Source organism: Branchiostoma belcheri, unplaced genomic scaffold (assembly GCF_001625305.1).
Source record: "Branchiostoma belcheri isolate BF01 breed outbred unplaced genomic scaffold, Haploidv18h27 scaffold6, whole genome shotgun sequence".
In the NCBI taxonomy this organism is placed as follows: domain Eukaryota; kingdom Metazoa; phylum Chordata; class Leptocardii; order Amphioxiformes; family Branchiostomatidae; genus Branchiostoma; species Branchiostoma belcheri.
Window position 1 is genome coordinate 1,622,693 of NW_017804242.1, and position 21,247 is coordinate 1,643,939.

Below are 21,247 nucleotides of genomic sequence, written 5' to 3' on the forward strand. Positions count from 1 at the left end.
GGGCGGAAAGCAACCTTCTATCGGCGGCTATGTAGGATGGCCGGCTATATTAAAATAACGCGTTAAAAACTCTTCCCCACCGCCGCGGGGCCTGCACAGGAGGCTAAACCCACCACACTTATCCAATGCACATTTCCAGCTTCTAGACACAAGGGGTGAAGCTCTCTAGAATTTCAATTAAGGTAAGGGAATGCACCTACATGTATAACTATAAGGCTTGATAAGACATTGTTTACTCAATGGAGGCTGGGGCTTCTGTGCAAAATTTCTGCCCATCTTCAAAAGTTCAATCACCAGATTATTGGTGAGAACATGTGAAAAAGATTATTCCCATTGTACTGACATGTGAAGTTCACATGCCTGTATGAACAAACAAGTTCTCGCTGACAGGACTGTGGTTTGGAACTTGGGTGGTGTACATCTGTGCAAAAACTGCTGACTGTCAAACCATCGAAAATCACCACCTCATCATTGTAGTGAGAAAAGCCAAAGGATTATTTCTACAGGGGGCAGTTGAATGATTTCTCAGACCCCTTCCAGTTATTCAACTTATTGTATCGAGAAATTTCACAAATGTCATGACTGTATAAATGATACATGTTACATCTCCTGAAGGATCACAATGGCATATACATTATTACTTATTTAATTTCTGAACTCTGAACAGTTTCTCTTCCACTGACACTGTTCACTGCATTGTGCACAGACTTTTCCACTGCTTCCAAAAAAAGAAGTCAATCCCAAGAAAGCTTAGGTTGTATTCCATAGCAGTTCTTAGTCACTTGTTCCACTCTCACCATTTGTTAACATTTGCACCCTCTGTGTACTCTTTCTATGCATTGTTTCATGGTAGTAAACTTTATTGACTGTACATGACTTGATTTCAGCCTTCCACCAGAAGTGGATTTTTAGTTGTTATGCATATAAATTTTATTGACCAGCCGCTGAGACAATCATATTTACACGTGAACTTCACACGTCCCTGTGAGCACACAGTTCTCACAGACAGGACTTGGATTTGGCTCCTGTGTACACTTGACTGACAGAACAGCTGTGGGGGGCAGGGTCTTACATATGGAGCACAGGACTTCACAAGGAGGTGGGAAGAAACCATTGGAGGTGTGAATCTCAGACGACAAATTTCCCTCAGCAAATAAGGCCACCCAATTCAATTTCATGGCTCTCGGATTTTAGGAAAAATAATGCTAGATTGGAATATCGACATCGAAACAGAGTCTGGGGAAAGTCTGTGCACACAGGAGTCAAATAAAAGTTTTCTCCAATAATTATTGTATAAGTTTTGTTTTCATTTTCATTTAATTGCATTGTAGCAGACTCCAGGAAGAATAGTGTGAAATTTATTGTATTGGTAACCCTAATGGAGATCAACAAATTCCCCTCAATCCCGTTTTCATGATGTCTGCTTGATAAGATTGTACACCGCGTGTAAGAACCAGAAAAACCAACAAATTCAGTTTTTTAGGCCCAAACTACATGTAGGAAACAACGTAATTACAGAGATGCTGATCTTTCGATCCCTTGGACAGAATTCAACATCTGGGAAGAAATCTTTGGAGATGGCAATGCCTAATTATACAAGGCGGCAAATTTCCCTTGGCAAATACACTAGACAAGACGACTCTGCCCCAGGAAACGGCATAATTACAGAGACACACAACCTTTGATTTAGAGAACATTTAGTAAACATTGTGATAGCTCACTATGGTGGCATTGACTAATTTAATTTACAACAACTTTATTTTAGTTTTTATGGAATACTGCCAGAACAATTAAGTGACTTGCTATGGCGTGCACTACAGGATTTATTTTATCCACACAAATGACCCAGTTTGCTTTAATAGGCCCCTTTTCCCACTAGACAGCAACTGCTGAGCTATCAACATTAGGTCTTTGTGACTTACTTACTTACTTATCCTCCTCAATTCCCTTGTGAAAATCTTAAGTTTATAATGGGAACATGATGCACAATGCGAAAGTATGACATACAATGTCATGTTAAAGACAACAAAACTATGAAGTTAGAGATCCATCAAATATTGCAATCACAGCCTCTAATGGAAAGGGGTGTTGGAACAAAACTCAACTAATATCCCATCATCGTTAGATATAATTAGAAAAAAAGCAAGCTCACCTTTCCAATGCAGTGTCCTGCTGTGAGATAGTAGACTGCAAGAAGAAAGAAAGGGAAAGTCAAACTACAGCACTTTCACTTCAACAGTTACAAAACATGGTTGAACACAATGCAAAGAGACAATTGTAACAAGTTGGCAAAACAAACAGTTCCTTTAAAAGTAACTCTTTGAATATACAAAGAAGTTTGACAATAGAAACTCTGTGTATATACCGAGGTATACAGAAGAAAGATCTTCTCAAAACAACATTTGGCCACATCAGAAGCTTGAACAGGAAATCTCCCTTTCCACACCAGTGGTGCCCTTCAACATCTTACTTCCCCTGTCTTACTGTAAAATCACCTACTTTTGCAGTGGTTTTATTTCATGGCCGAAGGAAAACAGAGCTTTTTGCAGTGCTTGAAGTACACAGTTGAAACAATTCTGTAGTACAGCAGGAATACATTGGAAATGTTTATTTGGGGTGTCGTGAATTTGTGGTAGAGAGGTCACCGCAGGAATAAAACCACCGCAAATGTTTCAAGGTTTACAGTACCAGATGGGGCTAGTCATCCCCTGCAGACATCCAGGCTTATCTGTAAATTCTCCTTCTCCTACTCCACAGCTGGGACACATGAAGGGTCCACTCCTCCAGGCAATCCCCTTGCCTGGGGTACCAGACTCTTTGAAGGGCACTCTCCAAGCAGAGGTTTGGGTTACATTTGGGATGTTTTTAGGCTTTTTATCGTTTTTTTTTTCAATGGAATTGTTGGGGAAAAAAATCCAGTGCAAAAAGAAACCCTGATAAAAAAGCCTAAAAACATGCCAAAAATAACCCAAAATTCAAACCTCTACTTGGAGTATTTCTAGGGCCCACGCTAGCCAGCTCGGTTCTAGGGCCAACGTGCCCCCAAGAAAACTTTTGCCACAGGCCCTCATTCCTCAGGGTATAACTCATGGACAGGCTGTGGTTGATATTTCCTAGGGGACATGTTGTACACTCCAAGCAGAGGTTTAGGCTTCAGCTTGCATTTGTGTGTTCTACTTCTACGGGGTCTTATCAGGCTTTCTTCTTTGTACAGGTATCTTTTTTTCACGCAAGCATTGGGTGGCAAATGGATATACAGCCTGGCCAATTTGATATTGAAATTGAAATACGTTGTACCTTTTAATTTATCATTTTCATGCCATGACGGGTTAGGTACAGGTCAAGATATAACAGACACATAACAAACCTATATAGAAAAGTGGAGACAAAAGATACACTTCTTGACTTAGACATACACACATACATAAGGAACATACAAGGATACTATACTAGGCTAATAAAGTGTTCTAGTTACTGAGCTATTTGATATTGTCTAGCAGCCACCGAAAGATCTGCTTGGAGGTTAAGCATGTTGGCCTTGGATCTGGCCTGTGTAGACTCTGGAACTCTGACATCCAGGCTAGGCTCTGACCTGGCACAGGAATCATTAAGCCCCACCAGCCTGTCCCTCCACACTTTATCATGTGGAGCTACGGAGGACGGAAATGAAAGGCGATAAAGTTCTTACCTGGAGGCGACACAAGTAGTCGATCAGGTTGGCGACCGAGGAAATGTGCTGTGGGAACAAAAAAACTGAGATTACACAGAAGCCAACTGTCAGGAACAGCGTCTTAAATTGGTTTTAACTTTTATGCTGTCCCTTTACTGGGATAAGCAAATTTAACACACTGCAACACAAGGATTAATGATCCATGATAATCATGATACTAGTAACCTAGCAAACCAAAGAAGTACATTGGGTATATTATGTAACGTTAAATGTGCACGTCAATTGATTAGTCAACCTCTAAACTTTTTACAAAAAAAATCTACTTTAAAAATTGCCCAAAATTTGAATCAAAAGCCACAAAAAGAATTCTTAGAGTTAGAAAAAGAAATCTTGACCTACATACTTCTGTACAACCAAACCTAAGCAGACTGTATCCCCTCAACACACATCCTGACTCCGGCAGCACTACTTCCCAGGACCTGCCACACCACACCAAGGCCTACACTCATCTATGTACATGTACAAGTGTGGGGGCAGGGTGGGCACTACTGTTATAGCACCCCAGCGCCAAATATGGAGGTGAGAGAACTAACAAGTCTGCCTTACGCCAGCCCTCATGAGTTGGTAATGAGTTACAGACAGGACCACTGCTGGGTCAACAGGACATGGAGGGAAGGTAAACTACTTGGGAGGTTGAACTACACACTGAGATGTTGACATGATAACACACATGTAGCACCCCAGCATTGTGATAATGAACATGCCTCATACATGTAAATGTATGTCTCCTACTGCCTCTTAAAACATTTAAGTCTTGAAAAATTTGACTGAACGTTTTGTTTCCTGTTGTTCTTTTTACTTAGTCATGCTCTGTACAAGTAGAAGTGCTGCACGTTATTTTTTTCCAATAAGTTACTGGTCCAAACAAAAGAAGAGCTACATGTACGTTATGTATACACACAAAGAAGTTAATGGCAAATCCTTCTTAAGAAAATGTACAAAGGAAAAGTGTACATAACGTCTGCCCAAGGTTGAAAGGATACAAAAAAAAGAAGTTGCTGTGCATGCAGTACATTTTACAGAGGCTATACTCTTACCTTTGCCATTACTGATGTTGATCTCATAACATGCTTAAATAAGCCTCACAGAACATGAATCTCAAATCCAATAAAGTTCTTACCTGAAAGTGATCCTGTGGACACAAGTTTCTGATTGAAGTTGGTGGCTGGTATTAATATAATATCCCTTACAACATTTCCTCTTTAATACTAGTTTTTCATAGACCTTACGTCAGTGCCCGAAACCAGTGCTATCAAATCATCCTCCCCTGAACCAAGAAGTTGTTCCAAGTGACAGGTTTACATTAGCCTGCTGCAACTCTGTCAAACTGCCAAGTACAGCAGAGGTCATGCCAGTATATTACCCCCCATAAATGGTCTAGTCCACAAGGTCCACACATCTGGTACTTACATCTGAGCTGGGTGGTACCAATGAGTACGGGGGTGGTGAACCTCTTCCTGAGATGTCTCCTGGGAGGGAAGAAAGGAAAGTCATTTTCAGTTTCCTGTTACTGTAGTAACCAGTATTGCTGAGCGTCACATCCTACCATCATGGCGCCTGGAAGTTGTCTCTCTTGTAGGGTAACTTGAGGATGAATCACCAAGGAAAACCCTCCCTCCAGACTTATTACTAAGCTTTCCTCAAGACATTGTTTCTTCCTTGTAGTCTGAGGTGTTCCTGTTCCTGCTAGCACTTCCTCTGTAGAACTGTAACATCATGTAATATTGTGACTAAATTAAATGTAGAATAATTTCTTCAGAAGATCAGAAAACTTGGAAAGGGCACGATTTCTTGGTTTAGGAGACCAGGGAAAGTCCAGTGACTAAAATAATACCGTTATCATTACATAATCATCAACACACTTTATACAACTGGAAAAATGCAGAGGCTTCTTTAAAAGTGGAAATTAAGACAATTTTTATGGGCCTACATGCACTTTCCTGTCTGCTTTGTCTATTAATTCATGCCTCCTTTCAGAAGCCTGCTTCCAATTTTTCCACTGTACATGTGGGTATGTGAGAATGAGGTCCCAACAGAAACATCTCCCAGTCCTGGGGAATGTTCTGAATGCAGTTAGGCACTGCTAACACAACAACAACCCTGGCCTGCAGTCACTACTCACACAGGCTGGGCTGCTGACATGGGCAGGCACATGCTGATTATGATTATGATTAGCGTTCTTGGAAGCCCTTAAGTCCGTCAGATGTCGTCACCGGGGAGATGTAATAATCATCAACATTGCGCAGCAAAAAAAGGGGAACTTTTCCATTGTTCCTACTCATTACTTGAATGTGCAACCTTGCAAAGTAGTTACACTACACACACTGCAAAGTGTTTTGATTTTTGCTTTTGATCATATTGGTTTCACAGTGATCATCTCAGGTTAATAAGAAATTTGGACATCGTTTTTTTAATGACAGTATGTTATACATCTACAACTTTCAAACTGTCACAGAGCTATTAAAGATTCAAACCTACTGGTACACTATCATTCCAAAATCAAATGCAATGCAGGTATATATGTGTGTACATGTATATCAAATTTGTGTCAACCCTGCTTGTGGACACTTGTTTGTTGTGTATCCTTGCAGGTAATCTTTACTATTTCCTTGGTCCTTCTCTACCAAGTACAACCACTGTGCTATAAACAAGGCTGCCTTCACCTCCCCAAGGGTGATTGATTAGTTAAAACGAAGCCCTCTCCTCTTGATTACAACACGGCCTCAACATTTTTGCTCTGGCTCTCTCTGACCCACGAATGAGTACCACTTGATCTGCGACTTTTCCAGGCTTTAAAGATAACGTTTCCATGAGTCATACCTCCTCACACATGCTCCACATGTGATTCCCATTGGTGAGCCTTTTTCTTCTCTAACATCAAACATTCCCCGGGGCCCTAATTTAGCCTGAACTGTTTGGATTGTGCATATGGGTTTTTCATTGGAGACTTGTTAGGTGAAATTGTAGAAGAGATATTTCAGTGGTAGTGTTACTGATGACTCAGCAGGAGCTGTCAGTGTGCGGTGGTCAGTAACTAGGACGGAGTGTCACAGGGCAGGGCACTGGGGGTGACTCAGGGGGCCTGTATGTACATAAATATACTAGTAACAGGTCTTTGCACCCGCATATGCAGTTAAGATTTAGAGTTAGCATTTAAATTATATTATGTAATACTGTAAATTTATATACTGCTTTTTGTACTGTCCCTTGCAATTAGTTATGTTGCCTTGTAGCCGGGCAAGATCTTGCAATAAACGTACAGTAGTAAATAACTTATGGTCAGCAAGGCTTAAGAATAGATTAAAGATACCTGTAGCTGTTTAGTAAAGATAGCTGTTTAAAGATAGCATTCATGCCAGCAGGGTTTCTGTTCACAAGTTCAATATCGTGCCAGTGCTGAAGAACCGAGAAATGCCTACACGTATTGTGTAATTTGTGTAACAAGCAGTTAGACAAAGATCCCAATTTGATCTTCGAGACTTGTGGAGCCAGCAACGAACTCCTCGGCACAACGGGTTTCTTCTGTTGACCATGACTGAGAACTTCCTCATTAATTATATTAATTAAGTGAGAACAGATGTACTGACATTCCTAGCAATGTTGGCAACACCCCACCTCTGTAGGTGTCTCTGGTCTACTCATTTGGACAATTTTACTGTCTTCCTCATGTCGTGAGTCTACCAAGGCTAGACATATCACAGTGCAGGCTATATAAGAGCCATGCAGATATTTCTGATTTCTACTTGCACTGGAACATGTGTACAGGAATGTATATAAATGTACATAACTCGTATATACCGGGTACATCATGTATGTAGGTGTATGTGGATTTTAATTTGCTGCATTGACCTCTACTACTACTACCTACTACTAGTATACAAGATAACAGAAATGATGGCATTGCTTTTTGAACATGTAATATTTCAGGTCTAGTGGTCGTTTGGTATTATACAAATCATAATAAGTCATAACCGTTACAAACAGTTTTTAGTGTGATCCCTACTGAGTGGAGGTAAAATTTGTCTGGTGCAGGTAATTTTCAATGTTACCTGCACCAATACAGGTATGCAGAAAAAAGTACTTGGAGCCTTACAGTAGTGTAAGAACCCCTCTTACCTTGAGAGCTGTGTTCGCTGGGTGTCTGTTGACCGTCCTCCTCCATGTGGACTTTCCTACTGGCACTGCTGCCTCTCCGGTCCAGTCCAACCTGTCACACCACAAACCCACATCTTTAATACACAACTCAAACATGCCTGTGGTCCAAAGCACGTCGGCAAAGCATACCATGCCTATACGAAACCTGGATTTTTCATGAATTTCATTCAATGTTTGATCAACATTGCATCGGTACTTTGCCTATTGAATATCTTTTCCGACACATCATTTGAAAACCATAGACTGAATCTCATCAAATACATGAATAGAACTTTAAACAAGACATTCTGTTTCTTGCAGGTGCAGTATGTTCTGTGGACATGCTCATAACAGTGTAGTCAAAACTGACCAAGAAGACTCAGGAGATCAAGAAAATCTGGGACAATGAACCTGTAAATACTTGAATGTATGCTTCTGTAAGAATTTTTCTAAACGAACATGATACCAGGAAAGGAAATGCTGTCTGACATTCATCTAAACGGTTACCTGAAAATTTGGGCAAGGCATGCAGTACAATATTCTCACACTAGGGGGAGCTTCTACACAGTGTGACTACCAAGGAAAGGCACAGGTCCTGGAGTATTATACAATGTAAATATACTGTAAATTCCTGATCTAACAAACAAAATACAGAGATTATTTCCAGACGTTTAGAGTGACATTCATCACTCTTCATCAGCATCACTTAAGTTACTGATAGAATTAGTCAACACTTATAACTGTTACTCCAAATGTCTAGAAGTAATCTCTATAATGACTATACTTTATCCAGTCTGAAATGTGTATGAGAGTCAAGAACATCATATTCCTATGTGAAGAATTGTAGAGCAGGGTGTGGGAGGGTAGCCTGGATGCCAGCCTGTTTACCTTCAGTACACTCTATTAGTCATTTTCTGCTAAAAAGACTGTACCAGCACATACATGTATTCTAGTGATGTTACATAATGAGCTGTTTCAAGCACTGTGTGCCAGGCATATCACAGCTCAGGTTTTGCCTATCAGTGTGTCTGTTCATATTCTCCACAAATACTCAAAAGACAGACAGATAGATGAATGGAATATGTGCGACCTCAGTCTCTTTCACAGGAAAGTGACTAAGGCCACAGCAAGTAATTTTTATGGATGACATTGACGCGCGCATTAATTTTCGCCTGATTTTGGGAAAAAAAAAGACATTTTGTTGCCTTCTGACAGTGGTCAACATGCCGAAAATGGGCAAAGATGTCTGTTGCCATGCCGGAAGGTGGATGGCAGATAACTATGACGAGAGGAGACAAGAAAAGGCTCTGATTTATGTTTTGTTTCTTACTTTGATGCAATGATATGTGATTCTGGCTGTGTATATGTGATGTTCCCACTGAATCAAAACCATTTTACAATGATTGAGTCAAAATTTTATAATGTAGGAACTTTTTTTTTTTTGGTCCGCCTTGTTTTTTTTTTCGCCCGCTCGCATTAGATTTGGAGTCTGCAGAGGATGTCATCCATAAAATTTACTTGCGGTGGCCTAAGATAATGTACTGAAGCTAAAAACGCTGGCATCGGTGATCCCGGCTAGTGGGTGGGTGGGTTGGTGGGTGGGTGTGTCTGGGCGTGGCTACTCTACCTTGGGTGGGAGACTGAGGATGGGTCTCAGGGGGATGAGAGAGAAAGCCTGAAGAAGAGCCAGCGACAGCTGCAGAAGGAAGGCCACCAAGCAACGGTCCGTTTCAATCACATGTGCAGGAACATATCGCCTAGTACTGGTATCCTGTCCCTACTTTAAGCTGCTGAGTCTCTTTCAGGAAGAATGAACTTGTATACACCGAACATGGTGTCTATCTTTCCTGTTGCTACCAGAGGAAGAGTAGCTCAACTGTTCTTGACTTTACTTGAGCTAAACTGGATCAACGTCTTCTTATACTTTTTTGTCGTCTCTGCAAAGAGGTCTAGCAACAAATTTCTTCATTGTTTGACCACAACAGTCAACAGAAGACCATTCAGGGGACAGGTGGTTGCTATAGACAGGATTCTTAATGCTTGTGTCAATAGGCAAAATTATCTAAGGGACCATCAATACACTTGTCACTTGCAGAGAAGATGAAAGAAACTCAGCAGATATAATAGGATGGATACCAGGCTAGTTACCATCACACAGGTAGGAAGATATGGAATGGCTACATGAGGCTTTGAAAAGTCATGAAAAAGGCAGTATCATAATGCAATCAGTACGCACTGACAACAGTGGAAGAAAATACATCAAGTTTAAATCACAAACATTCACTTTATAATTCAGCAAAATCAAACAATCATGCAAATTACAAAGAAAACATGCCACCAGATAAAGTCACAAACACCTACATGCAATGGGAAGAGTACAAATACAGAACTGTAGAACTTTAGTTGATGTGACATCATTCTTAAATGGTACTCATTGTATTTCTTAAAGGTTGTGAAAACAAGAATGCAGGCAATAGAGCACATACATGTATTGGTAGCAGCATAGAAATACTGAAGATACACAGCAATGGAGTAGATGTGATCTTAGAGAATAATAAATGATTGTCACACAGCCAAAAGACGATAAATCTGGTCTATGTGGACAGATTGTCACTATAGATAGGAATCTAAATACTTCTGTGACTGTCAACGGGATCTAAGGGATCACCAAAAAGTAGTCACAGAGGCCAGATGGTCCTTAAGAATAGGTTTCACTGTATTCCTATAGAATCTCTTTAACGCATTTAATTTATTCAATCAGACTAAACAAATCAAGGCAGGTATGGAAATGAACTTGCAGCTGCTCCAGTTTATAGAAAGTTCAGAATGGGGGGAGGTTGACAACAATGATTTCATGTATGGGAAGAAGGTACTTTTGTATAAAAAATGTCCATAGATGTCCATCCCCGTAGCTTTTGACGTGGAACAGCCATTAGGAATACACAAGAAAACAGTTACTCAAGTAACTGGATAGATTTTGAAAACTCTTAGACATTTCAAGTAGCATGCACTACTTTTCATCAGTGACTAACAGAATCTTTGGTTGAACAGGTAGCAATCCATTTAATTGTCACATGTATGTAAGTTAGAGATATTACATTCAACCACAGATTCAGATCCAGATGCTACTTGAAACATCTGACAGTTTTCCAAAACCTATCCAGTTCTTTGAGTAACTGCTTTCTTGTGTATCTCATTACCTGGATATCTACATGTAACCTTCATTGACGTACCTTGAATGACCTGTGTTCCTGCTCGGTGGGGCTGACGCTGTCTGACTTGCTGTGAGACAGCTGCTGTCTGTCTCCGCTGGCCCCGCCCACCCTGCTGGGCAGGTCGGGAGAACTGCTGCTCTGATCAGCATCGTTCAGCGTGGAGGCTGGGAAACGCTTCTTAAAGGAACCTGGCATAGAAAGAAAAATTGTTTTATTAAGATTATAGTAAAAGGTTGCAATTTATTCCAACACACAATTGTACAAGGGATCAAATTTTCAACGACCACTGTCGCCTTCATCAGGATAATCAATGACCAATCACTTCACAACTTAAATAAATAAATAAGTTTATGTATAGGTACATGCCATAGGTTAAGGTACAGGTCTGACAAACAAGTTTGGCCATCTGTGAGTTATACAATGTGGCCAACTGTCTTTTTACTAAAATTTTAGTGGCAAATTATTGTCTTACGTAAGGGTTTACGTATCTAAAAACAAGTACAAGTTTTCCAGATTTCCAAGCACGGACTTGTCCAAACTGTCATCTTTGACATTATGCAATTTACCTATTTCTCGTGTAAAAAAGAATAGTGTACACTAGTGTTTTACTTTGTTCAGGTACAGGTACACTAGATGTTCAGATCCTAAATATTTTTACAGGTACAGGTATTCGTATTAGGCACACAGCCTTACCTCTCCCTCCAGTGCCTGACTCCTCCTTGGCGTTGGCATCGAAGCCCCCAAATGTCCGGTTGCGTTTGGGCAGGACGGGGGAGAGGTGGGAGCCGCTGCCGTGTTCCCCCACGCTGCTCACACTGCGACTCAGGTGGCCGCCAGGGCCGTACAGCGTGTTCTTCAGGTTCTCAGCTACAAACACAAAATGGGAAATTGTTTGACATTTCACTTTGTATTCTCTAACATCAAATTGATGATATTGTCCTGAAGAAAGTGACAAACGTCAGCTACAACGTAAGCTGTAGGTATTACACTTGTTTGTGTTCAAAGAATAGTCATTAATTGATTTAACGACCTATTGAACTACAATTCTAAGGCTATTAGTACACTATCAGGACCAGTCAGATAACGTCATATCCGGTGTCTTCAACCGGTCACGCTTTTTTTACACTCCTCTACTTTTAGTCAGAAGTTGCCCTACTTTAGCTTTGAAAGTTCGAATCGATCCAGAATCGATGACCTGAGTTCTTTTAAGTGACTGTGTGTTTGTGATCCTCAACAGTAGGACCGTTTTTTTGCCATTCTTGGCCGATTCTTGGACGTTGTTGTGTGTGTCTGGGGAGGGTGACGCCGCCGCCATTGTTGCTGTTACCTGGGACGCGGACACTGTGTCATATGGCTTTGTCAGCTCCGGCAACCAACGCTATCTCTAGCTTGAAGGACAAGATCCTGGAGAGACTGTCGCGGTTTGAATCTTACCAGGACAATCCTGCATGGCAAGCAGATTGTATCGCAAAAATCGCAACTAACAATGCCCCCTCCACATTGGAATCTCTGAAACAAGTACGACAGGAGATTTTCGACAGCATCGAGAAGCTTCCAGACGACCTAGCTGATGGCAGGTTAGTGAGAAGAAACAAGAACACTTCTCAGCGCTTTACTCTCATCAAAGATGTTATAGCGTTGTTTAACTTTACTAATTTAGGGCAGGTCAGTAAAGACTTGAAAGACTGTATTCGCCCTAACCAAGACAATGGGTCGTCCAGTCAAAGCTGTGGAAGTGGGGATACAACGCTGTCTAATAACATCACTCCAAGGAAGGATTCACCTGATGTAACTGACCGGGTTGCAACTCTACCCGTGATCAGTTGTTTCCTGTGTGAATCGACGATCTGTAGCGAATCCGATGATCAGTCACAGGTATGCAGACATTGTAAAATGCTCCCTGATACGGTCAAGTTTCTCGTCGACAAAGTAAAACGGCTGGAAGGTCAAATACCTTCTAATGAAAACGACTATCGAAACTCACAGGATGATCTTGCTAGAGAAGTTCAGAGACTCCGAGATGAAAATGCCTCTCTAGTACAAATCATCAAAGACTTGACGAACGAGAAGACTGATGTCAACAAATTCTCAGAATGGTGTCATGTAAATGAAGGCCGATCAACACAGCGGCATAACAAACACACCTGTGCTGAGGATACCATGTCAACTTCCAATCGGTTCGCAGCGTTGGATGGCTCGGACGACGTCCAGCTGGCCTCATCTGAAGAATGCGGCACGCGCATTTCTGAACAACACGATGACCAGATTGACTTGTATCGCAAACATCAACAACAAAGATTCTACCAGTCCAAGGCTCAGGGAAAAACTGTTATCATTGGCGACTCAATGATCAAGGATCTAAAGCCTAACAAGATGTCTAAGAACAGGAGTGTGAGATGTTTCACACATCGTGGTGCCCGTATTGAGCAGTTGCATTCCCCGGCCCGCAGAATTGTTTCAACTGAGGACCCACGTACTGTAATCATACATGCCGGTACCAATAACAGCAAGGATTCAGTTCAGGCGGTCATCGACAAAACTCGCGACTTGACAACAACTATCAGGGAGTCTGGTGCACGGATCGCAGTATCAGGAGTCATCTCCCGGGCAGATACGGATCCAGAACGGACACACCTGATCAACCTTGGTCTCGCAGAGATGTGTACGTCTAATGGCATGACTTTTATTGATAACAGCAACATCGGACCACTCTATGTATGCCGAGACGGAGTACACCTAAACGGACATGGAACCGTCCAACTGGCTACGAACTTTATCAGGTTTATCAGGGGCGAGAAGCAGTCAAGGGTCCGTGTCGGTACGTCCTACTCCGATGCCGTGAGGTCTGCAACAACAACGGCGGGTTTTCAAGGTCGCGGTGCTCCCAACAGCAGGTGGAAGTTCCGGACGGCGGAGCAGACAAGGCTGTTAAGGTTGGCAGAGAGACTGTAACTCAGGCTAACATTTTGCCACCACAGCGTAGAACACTTCCATCACTCTTACTTAGTAATGCCCGATCACTGATTAATAAATTGGACGACCTGTCTGATATGCTGAACAATAATAAGATAGACATAGCCGTTATCACGGAAACCTGGTTCACTCACGAGCACCCGTCTGAGTGTATAGATGTTAGTGGTTTTAATTTGTTTTCTCGTTGTCGAAATGAAGGCCGCGGTGGAGGTGTGGCAATTTATGTTAAAGATCATATATCTGCGGAGACTCTAAATTTTATTGAAGTACCCACAGAACTTGAGTGTCTGTGGGTACTACTCAAACCTAATTGGTCGCCTCGTTCGATTTCTAATATTGCCATTTGTGCTGTCTATCACCCTCCAGCGTCTTCATACCAGGAATTGCTCTGCAAACATCTCATAGACAGCGTTGATAAGATAAACACCAAGTATCCACTTGCTGGGATTTGTGTTTTAGGGGATTTTAATAGATGCGATGTTACTAATGTTATACATGGAGCCCAGCTGAAACAACTTGTTAAACAGCCCACCAGGGGAGATGCCATTCTTGATTTAATCATTACTAATTTGTATCCCTTTTATCACCCTCCTCGTATCGAAGAGCCCTTGGGAATGAGTGACCACAACACGGTTATATGGTCTCCCTGTGATCATATACCTGTTAATTCTAAAATAAGAACACAATTTCGTTCCTTTAAAGACTCTGAAGTGCGCTCTTTCGGTCGGTGGATTTCCTCGCACCCCTGGACAGAAGTTTTTGATGCCCCTGATATTCAAACAAAAGTAGATATATTGTATCAAACCCTTCATTCAGAAATAGATCAACATTTTCCAATGAAATCCTTTGTGAAACACAAATCTGACAAAGAATGGATTACTCCCCAAATTAAAGCTGTTATCAAGAAGCGACAGCGGGCTTTTCACTCTGGAAATATGCCATTGTATAGAAAGCTTAGAAACAATGTGAATCGCTTGTGTGTGAAGGCAAAGAAAAGACATTATTTGCGTAAGATTCAGGTGCTTAAGAAGGAGAACCCAGCTAAGTGGCACATGCATCTACGAAATATACTAAATTTTCGGCGTAGCTTATCAGTTTCCGTCCCCAGCGCTACGTCCTTAACGGACAAGGAGATTGCTGATGTGATCAACCGTCACTTTTCAGACATCGTTAACCAACTTCCATGTTTAGATCCTGAATCATTGCCATCTTACTTACCTTCTCCTTCCAGACCACCACAAGTACATTCCTGGGAGGTCTACGAAATTTTAAAACGCATTGATGCAAGAAAAAGCTGTGGTCCCGATAATCTGTCCCCCAAGATTGTCAAAACCTTTAGCCGTTGAATTGAGTGATATATTGGCACATATTTTCAACTGTTCTTTGGATGAGGGACGAATACCCAAACAGTGGAAAGGAGCCATAATTTCACCCATTCCAAAGAAAAGCCCTGCAACAGTTGAAAATCTGCGTCCCATATCACTCACTTCTATCTTGATAAAAACGTTTGAATCTTTTATCACAAAATGGATCCTTCTTGACATAAGCGACGTTCTTGACCCTAACCAATATGGCAGTAGAAGGGGGCGATCATCTGTTCACTACCTCACTAGTTTGGTTGACTCAATACTCCTTGGCGCCGACACCCCTAAAACTATCCAGACTGTCCTGTTAACTGATTTTAGCAAGGCATTTGATAAAATTGATCATACAGTATTAATCCATAAACTGTTAACTTGTGGTGTACGTACTTCTATTGTACCATGGATAAGTGATTTTCTCAGTGAACGTACACAGTGTGTTCGGTACAGAGGCGCAACTTCTGGTTGGGAGAGAATTTCATCAGGAGTTCCTCAGGGAACCAAATTAGGGCCTGTTCTCTTTTTAGTATTTGTAAATGAGGCAATGGAATCTTTTGTGGATAGATGGAAATACGTAGATGATCTGACTTTAAAGGAAAGCAGATTATTAAGTGTACCAACCTCGATGCAAACATCGGTTAATCAACTTGAAATGTGGTCGTCAGAAAATCATATGTCACTAAATGAAGATAAGTGCAAAATAATGAACATCACTTTTATTAACGACCCTCCTCCTCCCCCCGATATCCTTCTTAATGGTAAAGTCCTTGAGCATACAGAAGTGGCATGCATACTTGGACTGTGGTTGACAGCGGATATGAAATGGGATAAGCACGTAGAGGTCATTACGACAAAAGCAAGCTCACGGCTCTACTGGTTAAAGAAATTAAAACGTTTCGGCCTTCCCATCAATGACCTTTGCGAAATCTATTTATTATATATACGACCAACCGTTGAATATGCTGCCCCTGTATGGAATGCCAATATAACACATCAACAATCCGATAAATTAGAACGAATACAGAAACGTGCGCTAAGAATAATTTTAGGCCCTCAATACTCATGTTATGATGAAGCCCTTTCCCAATTTGGCCTCTGTACCTTGAAAACTAGACGAGAATCGCTAAGCCTTAAATTTGCCAAATCTCTGTTGAATTCGCCGACGTTTAGAAACTGGCTGCCCCCGCTACGGAAAGATGTTCACAACAGAAATTTAAAGGGCAATAATCAGCTCTGTATTCCGATGGCAAGATCCAACAGATATAAAAACAGCCCCATTCCATACTTTACTGCACTTCTGAACAACGTCAGGTAACCTATCATGTGTGGTAATTTTTATTATGATTATTGTCTAATTATTTTAATTATTTTGCTATGTATAGTAGTTTCTATAGATTTTATTAAGTGTTTTATTCATTTCTTGTAACTGCCTAATATGCATAATTCAGCGACTTGTACTATGTACAAGTCGCTGCAATGTATTTTAGTGTATTGCTTTCAATTGAAACAATAAACCAACTATAAATATCAAACATAGCACTGTCCATTGTTTTCAAAATATGAATGGTGTCAAACAATACCCTGCGGTAAACTATTTCTTTTATTTTTATGCAATCATAATGATTATGATATTCAAAAGATACAAGCATATGCTACTACAATGAATGTAGTAGTGCTCAGCAATTCAACTTCTATATGTATTATTTTTACTGCAGCTATATAACAGTTACCTTCTTGAATGGCTGCCTGCAGCCATTTCTTGGGTTGCAGCTCCTCCCCTGTGTCTATGGCCAGGGAGTAGGTGGGTTTCAGCTGTAAAGTAAATATAGAACAGAGTTGGTAGCACTGTAAGGTCGCTCAATTAGGCAGAAATGGTTTATGATAGTACCCGAAAAAAAAAAAAGTTAGTTAAACTGGGCCCACCACTTTAAACAGACGACTGCTACGTGTATGCCTGGCTTTAGTAGTGCATAATGTTTAGTGTGTTCAGCTTTAGCAGGGTTTAAGCGACCAACAAAATAGGGAGGAAATGAGGACATCTTCCTGAATCCTGGCATTATAGCTGCATGACAAAAATTCTGTAGAAACGATAATGTCTGTATGGTTGTCCCTTTTTGGCAACAACCAATTCTGTGTCAGAGACACTGCAAGTTTACAGAACACCTTACCTGTTGGGCAATGTCTTCTCTCCCAATCAGCTCCTGGAAAATAGTAAGTTATATTGATCACATGGGGGATAACATCTCAAGCAAGTGAAAGAACCAACCACACATATCGAGAAGAGTAGGGTTCCTTCCTGCTGTGAGTGAAAAGGTGATAGTCACCAGTCTTTTTATGTCAATCTTTCTACAAATGTGGTAAATCTCAATGAAAATAAATAAATATATATATATAGAATTGGTTTATTTGCTTGTATCAACATATTTACAACGTATCTCGCAGCCTTGACATACAGGGCTGAATTCTGATCAAGTTGTTTACAATATAAGTTATTAATAGTAGGGAAATACAAATTGAAATCATATCGGAATCTACATATTAATATATCACTTTGGTACTGGTATTTACAATCTTACAATCGCACAAACTATGTATCACTTAAATTTTAACATATTAGTCGTAATAAATAAATAAATAAATCATATAAATAATAAATGAAGAAAAACGTACGGTGAGTCCTGCGAGTGCCTTCATCTTCTCCTGCAGTTGATGGTTGACCTCGCGATCCCTGTTGGTCATCTCCTCTGTACAAACAACGGTGGGGTCAGTTAAGGACAGGGCAAAAGAGATTCACATGGCTACCTGAAGTTACTGCATTTTACTTTTATTTCACTTTGCAGTAGGAGGGAAAAGATGTCTTCACAGTGCTTGCTGTCAAAACAAAGAAGTACAATGTAGTACAGTGGTCATGCACAGTAAATGCTTACTTGTGGTGTCATGAATTCTCATGGAGAGGTTACAAAAAAAAAAAACGCCATAAAAATTTGATGGTTTACAGTATAAATTCATCAAATGAAGTGACCTACCTATGAGCTGGTTCATCTTGGCTGTCCTGGCTTCTGTGATTTTTCTTTCCTCCTCTGTTTCACTCTTCATTCCTTCATCTACAGGGATCAGAGACAACAACTCCATCAGTTACATTGTATTACAGACATGACTCAGTCAGCCGCGCCGCATGCCTGCGAAGCTGGTGTGTTATGCCGAAAGGCGGTTATACCGGCTATACAGATACAGAAGCTGGCGTGTTACGCTGAAGGATGGTTTTATCGGCTATACAGATACAGATACAGATATTCCTCAATTCAAGTATCCTATTTAGATGTAACAATGCGCTGCTTTCAGCTGAAATTTTGCTATTGCCATCGTTTTTGCTATCTATACTTTTTTTTTATTGGACCGCATACATTTCAAACAATGTTATTTCTTGTGTTCTCTACCACGATCAGGGTCTAGTTAGCAATCAGGGTCTAGTTAGCAATGAACACAACTTTAAATCATACATGCTAATGCAGACTACATAGTAGTACAGACTACAGTAGTACAGACAGAGAGAGATGATTTAAAATTTTTTTCACCTTCTTCCTCAGGACAGTTGTTGACTGCCTCCCTGACAATTTTCATCCACGTTTCCCGCTCCTTCCCGTCCACACACATGATCTCGTACATCTCTACTGTGTTAGCCGAGATCAGGAACAGACTGCGCTCCTCGTTCGCTACTTCTCGCACCAGCAACTTAAAGAGCGGAATAACAGCAGACTGCAAGAAACATGGGAATATTGTTACTGAAACTTGCAAGGAAGTAAAAGAGCCTGGGCTAAATACGTGTACTATGTATTTATTATATATATTATTATTATTGTCTATCTAACCGATGAACAAAAACCGTATCTTGCTGCTAAGGTCAAAGTTTTGTTGATATGTCTAGTTTCTGAAATCAGAATCTCTGAAACAGCAATGCACTGTCAAGACCTTTGCTGCATTGTGTTAGCTTCACTCTAGAATACAACGGTTACTGTAAGAGGGAGCACAAATGTACATGTACTTTCTAAGTCATCTGGTAGAAGGAAAAATCCTGAAGCCATCCTTACTTTTTGGTCCTGTGAGTAGAAGGAGTATCTCTGGTTGTTCTCATGTAGGAAGAGCAGCATGTCAGATAGCACCACAGCTGTCACCTCTGGAACAAAACATGGGAACAACAGGTTAGTGACTTATGCCTAGTATCCAAAACGACATCGCAACTTCTGCTGACACATACTGACAGTGTGTCCAACAACTTGTGTCAAAATACATGTACTACAAGTCATAGTATTACAAACAAACTTGATCAGATTTATTATGTTACAGGTTTGTGATTTTGTGACCACATCACTCTTCCACTGTTCAGACCCCTAAAAGCATGATGGCCAACATGGGAACATCCAAACATCCCAAACCTGTTGACTCAAGAATATTTCTGCTGCCATATTATACTGATAGTGAGTTCAAGGACTTGGTGTGTCAACATCCATAAAGGTAAAAAAGTTGTTCACAGGAATTTTAGCATTACCTTTGACAGTTCCTCTAGCATTTTTCCAGCCAACGACTCCTTCATGGATCAGCTTACGGTGGTTATGGAGAAGGTCATCTCTCTGTGGAAAACAAAAAACTCTGGAGTGAGAAAACACCAACAGAGAGGACAACAGACGGATGGACAGGCAGATAGACAATCCAAAACAGATGTGTTAAGTTAAGAACAGTACTTGTTACGTCGATGAAGGTTAGACATCCAGGTAATACGATACGCCAAAAAGCAGTTACTCAAGCAACTGGATACTAGCTGAAACGTCTGACGTTTCCAAAATCATATCCAGTTGCTTGAATAACTGCTTTTTGGCGTAAGTTAAGAACAGTACTTGACTTGTTGTCTGCAACAGCCAACTATGAATTTTGACAAATCCATCATGAGAAAGGCATACTCTTCTTACATGCAGTCTGAGAAGCAAACGGGAGCTAGAATAAGATATATAGATTCCAGACTTCCAACAGGTTGCTGGAAAAAGCAGTCAGGACATGTCGTAACACATCAGACTGCTTGCACTTTAATCGTATTTCGCAAGGGGGCACTACTACACATAGAAACGACTGGATTGCTTTTTCCGTCGGTCAAACTGGACTGCTTTTCCACAAACCCAACTTCCAACACAGTGCAGACCCTGGTTGGGGAGTGGTCTGGAGTACTGTTGTGAGAAGGTCAGGGGCTTAAGCTTCAGAACCAATTGTACAATTAGTAAATTTATGTTTACACAGTCAGAAAATCTTAGCTTTACCCTGAACTTCCTGCCATTCTTGAAGGTTGCATGGCCCTTCTCCAGCCTGTTGTAGATCTCTAGTAGCTTCTGCTGCCTGTTGTAGTCGTCTACCATCTCATCTACTCTGTTCAACAGGTCCTGTGGCAGGGGAGAAAATGATAATGAACCAGCTTGGCTTATTAAAGAGCTATTCTTCAATGGATGTGACAGAGGAGACAGATGGTCTGTACAGTATTTACAGGTTCGTTGTACTTTGATAATTCCGCTTGCTAGCTCCATTTAAGTGCAATGAATGGTGGTCCAAAGCTCATGTCCCATCCTGGGACTGTGACCCTTTCCAGTAGCATGCATGTTCGGGGAGCAGAAACAGCCAGGATTTGACCTCCCAAATTCTTGGTCCAGGGGCAAACACTGGTCTACATGCACTCTTTAATGTGATGTGATGCAAATACCAAAAGATCCTTACCACAACTAGTTGTCTTGACTGTTTTAGAGGTTCATGGTCAGCTTTAGATTCTGAAAAGTAGAAGATACAATTATGTAAGT

General features: G+C 40.9%; 1 protein-coding gene across 3 annotated transcripts in view; it reads right to left on the reverse strand.

Annotated features, from left to right (window-relative positions):
* LOC109482357 (rho guanine nucleotide exchange factor 18-like) overlaps nucleotides 1–21,247 on the reverse strand; it is a 32,470-nt gene that overhangs the window by 4,998 nt on the left and 6,225 nt on the right. For 2 of the 3 annotated variants that reach the window (XM_019785044.1, XM_019785043.1), the window contains exons 12-27: nucleotides 21,168–21,217; nucleotides 20,720–20,839; nucleotides 19,960–20,041; nucleotides 19,502–19,587; nucleotides 18,989–19,169; nucleotides 18,440–18,517; nucleotides 18,084–18,157; nucleotides 17,582–17,614; nucleotides 17,144–17,225; nucleotides 11,773–11,946; nucleotides 11,098–11,267; nucleotides 9,492–9,560; nucleotides 7,847–7,937; nucleotides 5,141–5,199; nucleotides 3,689–3,736; nucleotides 2,153–2,187 (exon numbers count right to left, since the gene is read on the reverse strand). In XM_019785044.1, the coding sequence (XP_019640603.1) occupies nucleotides 2,153–2,187; nucleotides 3,689–3,736; nucleotides 5,141–5,199; nucleotides 7,847–7,937; nucleotides 9,492–9,560; nucleotides 11,098–11,267; nucleotides 11,773–11,946; nucleotides 17,144–17,225; nucleotides 17,582–17,614; nucleotides 18,084–18,157; nucleotides 18,440–18,517; nucleotides 18,989–19,169; nucleotides 19,502–19,587; nucleotides 19,960–20,041; nucleotides 20,720–20,839; nucleotides 21,168–21,217 (1,432 nt within the window). The remainder of the gene's footprint in view (nucleotides 1–2,152; nucleotides 2,188–3,688; nucleotides 3,737–5,140; nucleotides 5,200–7,846; nucleotides 7,938–9,491; nucleotides 9,561–11,097; nucleotides 11,268–11,772; nucleotides 11,947–17,143; nucleotides 17,226–17,581; nucleotides 17,615–18,083; nucleotides 18,158–18,439; nucleotides 18,518–18,988; nucleotides 19,170–19,501; nucleotides 19,588–19,959; nucleotides 20,042–20,719; nucleotides 20,840–21,167; nucleotides 21,218–21,247) is intronic. The other variant, XM_019785045.1, reaches the window with a different exon arrangement.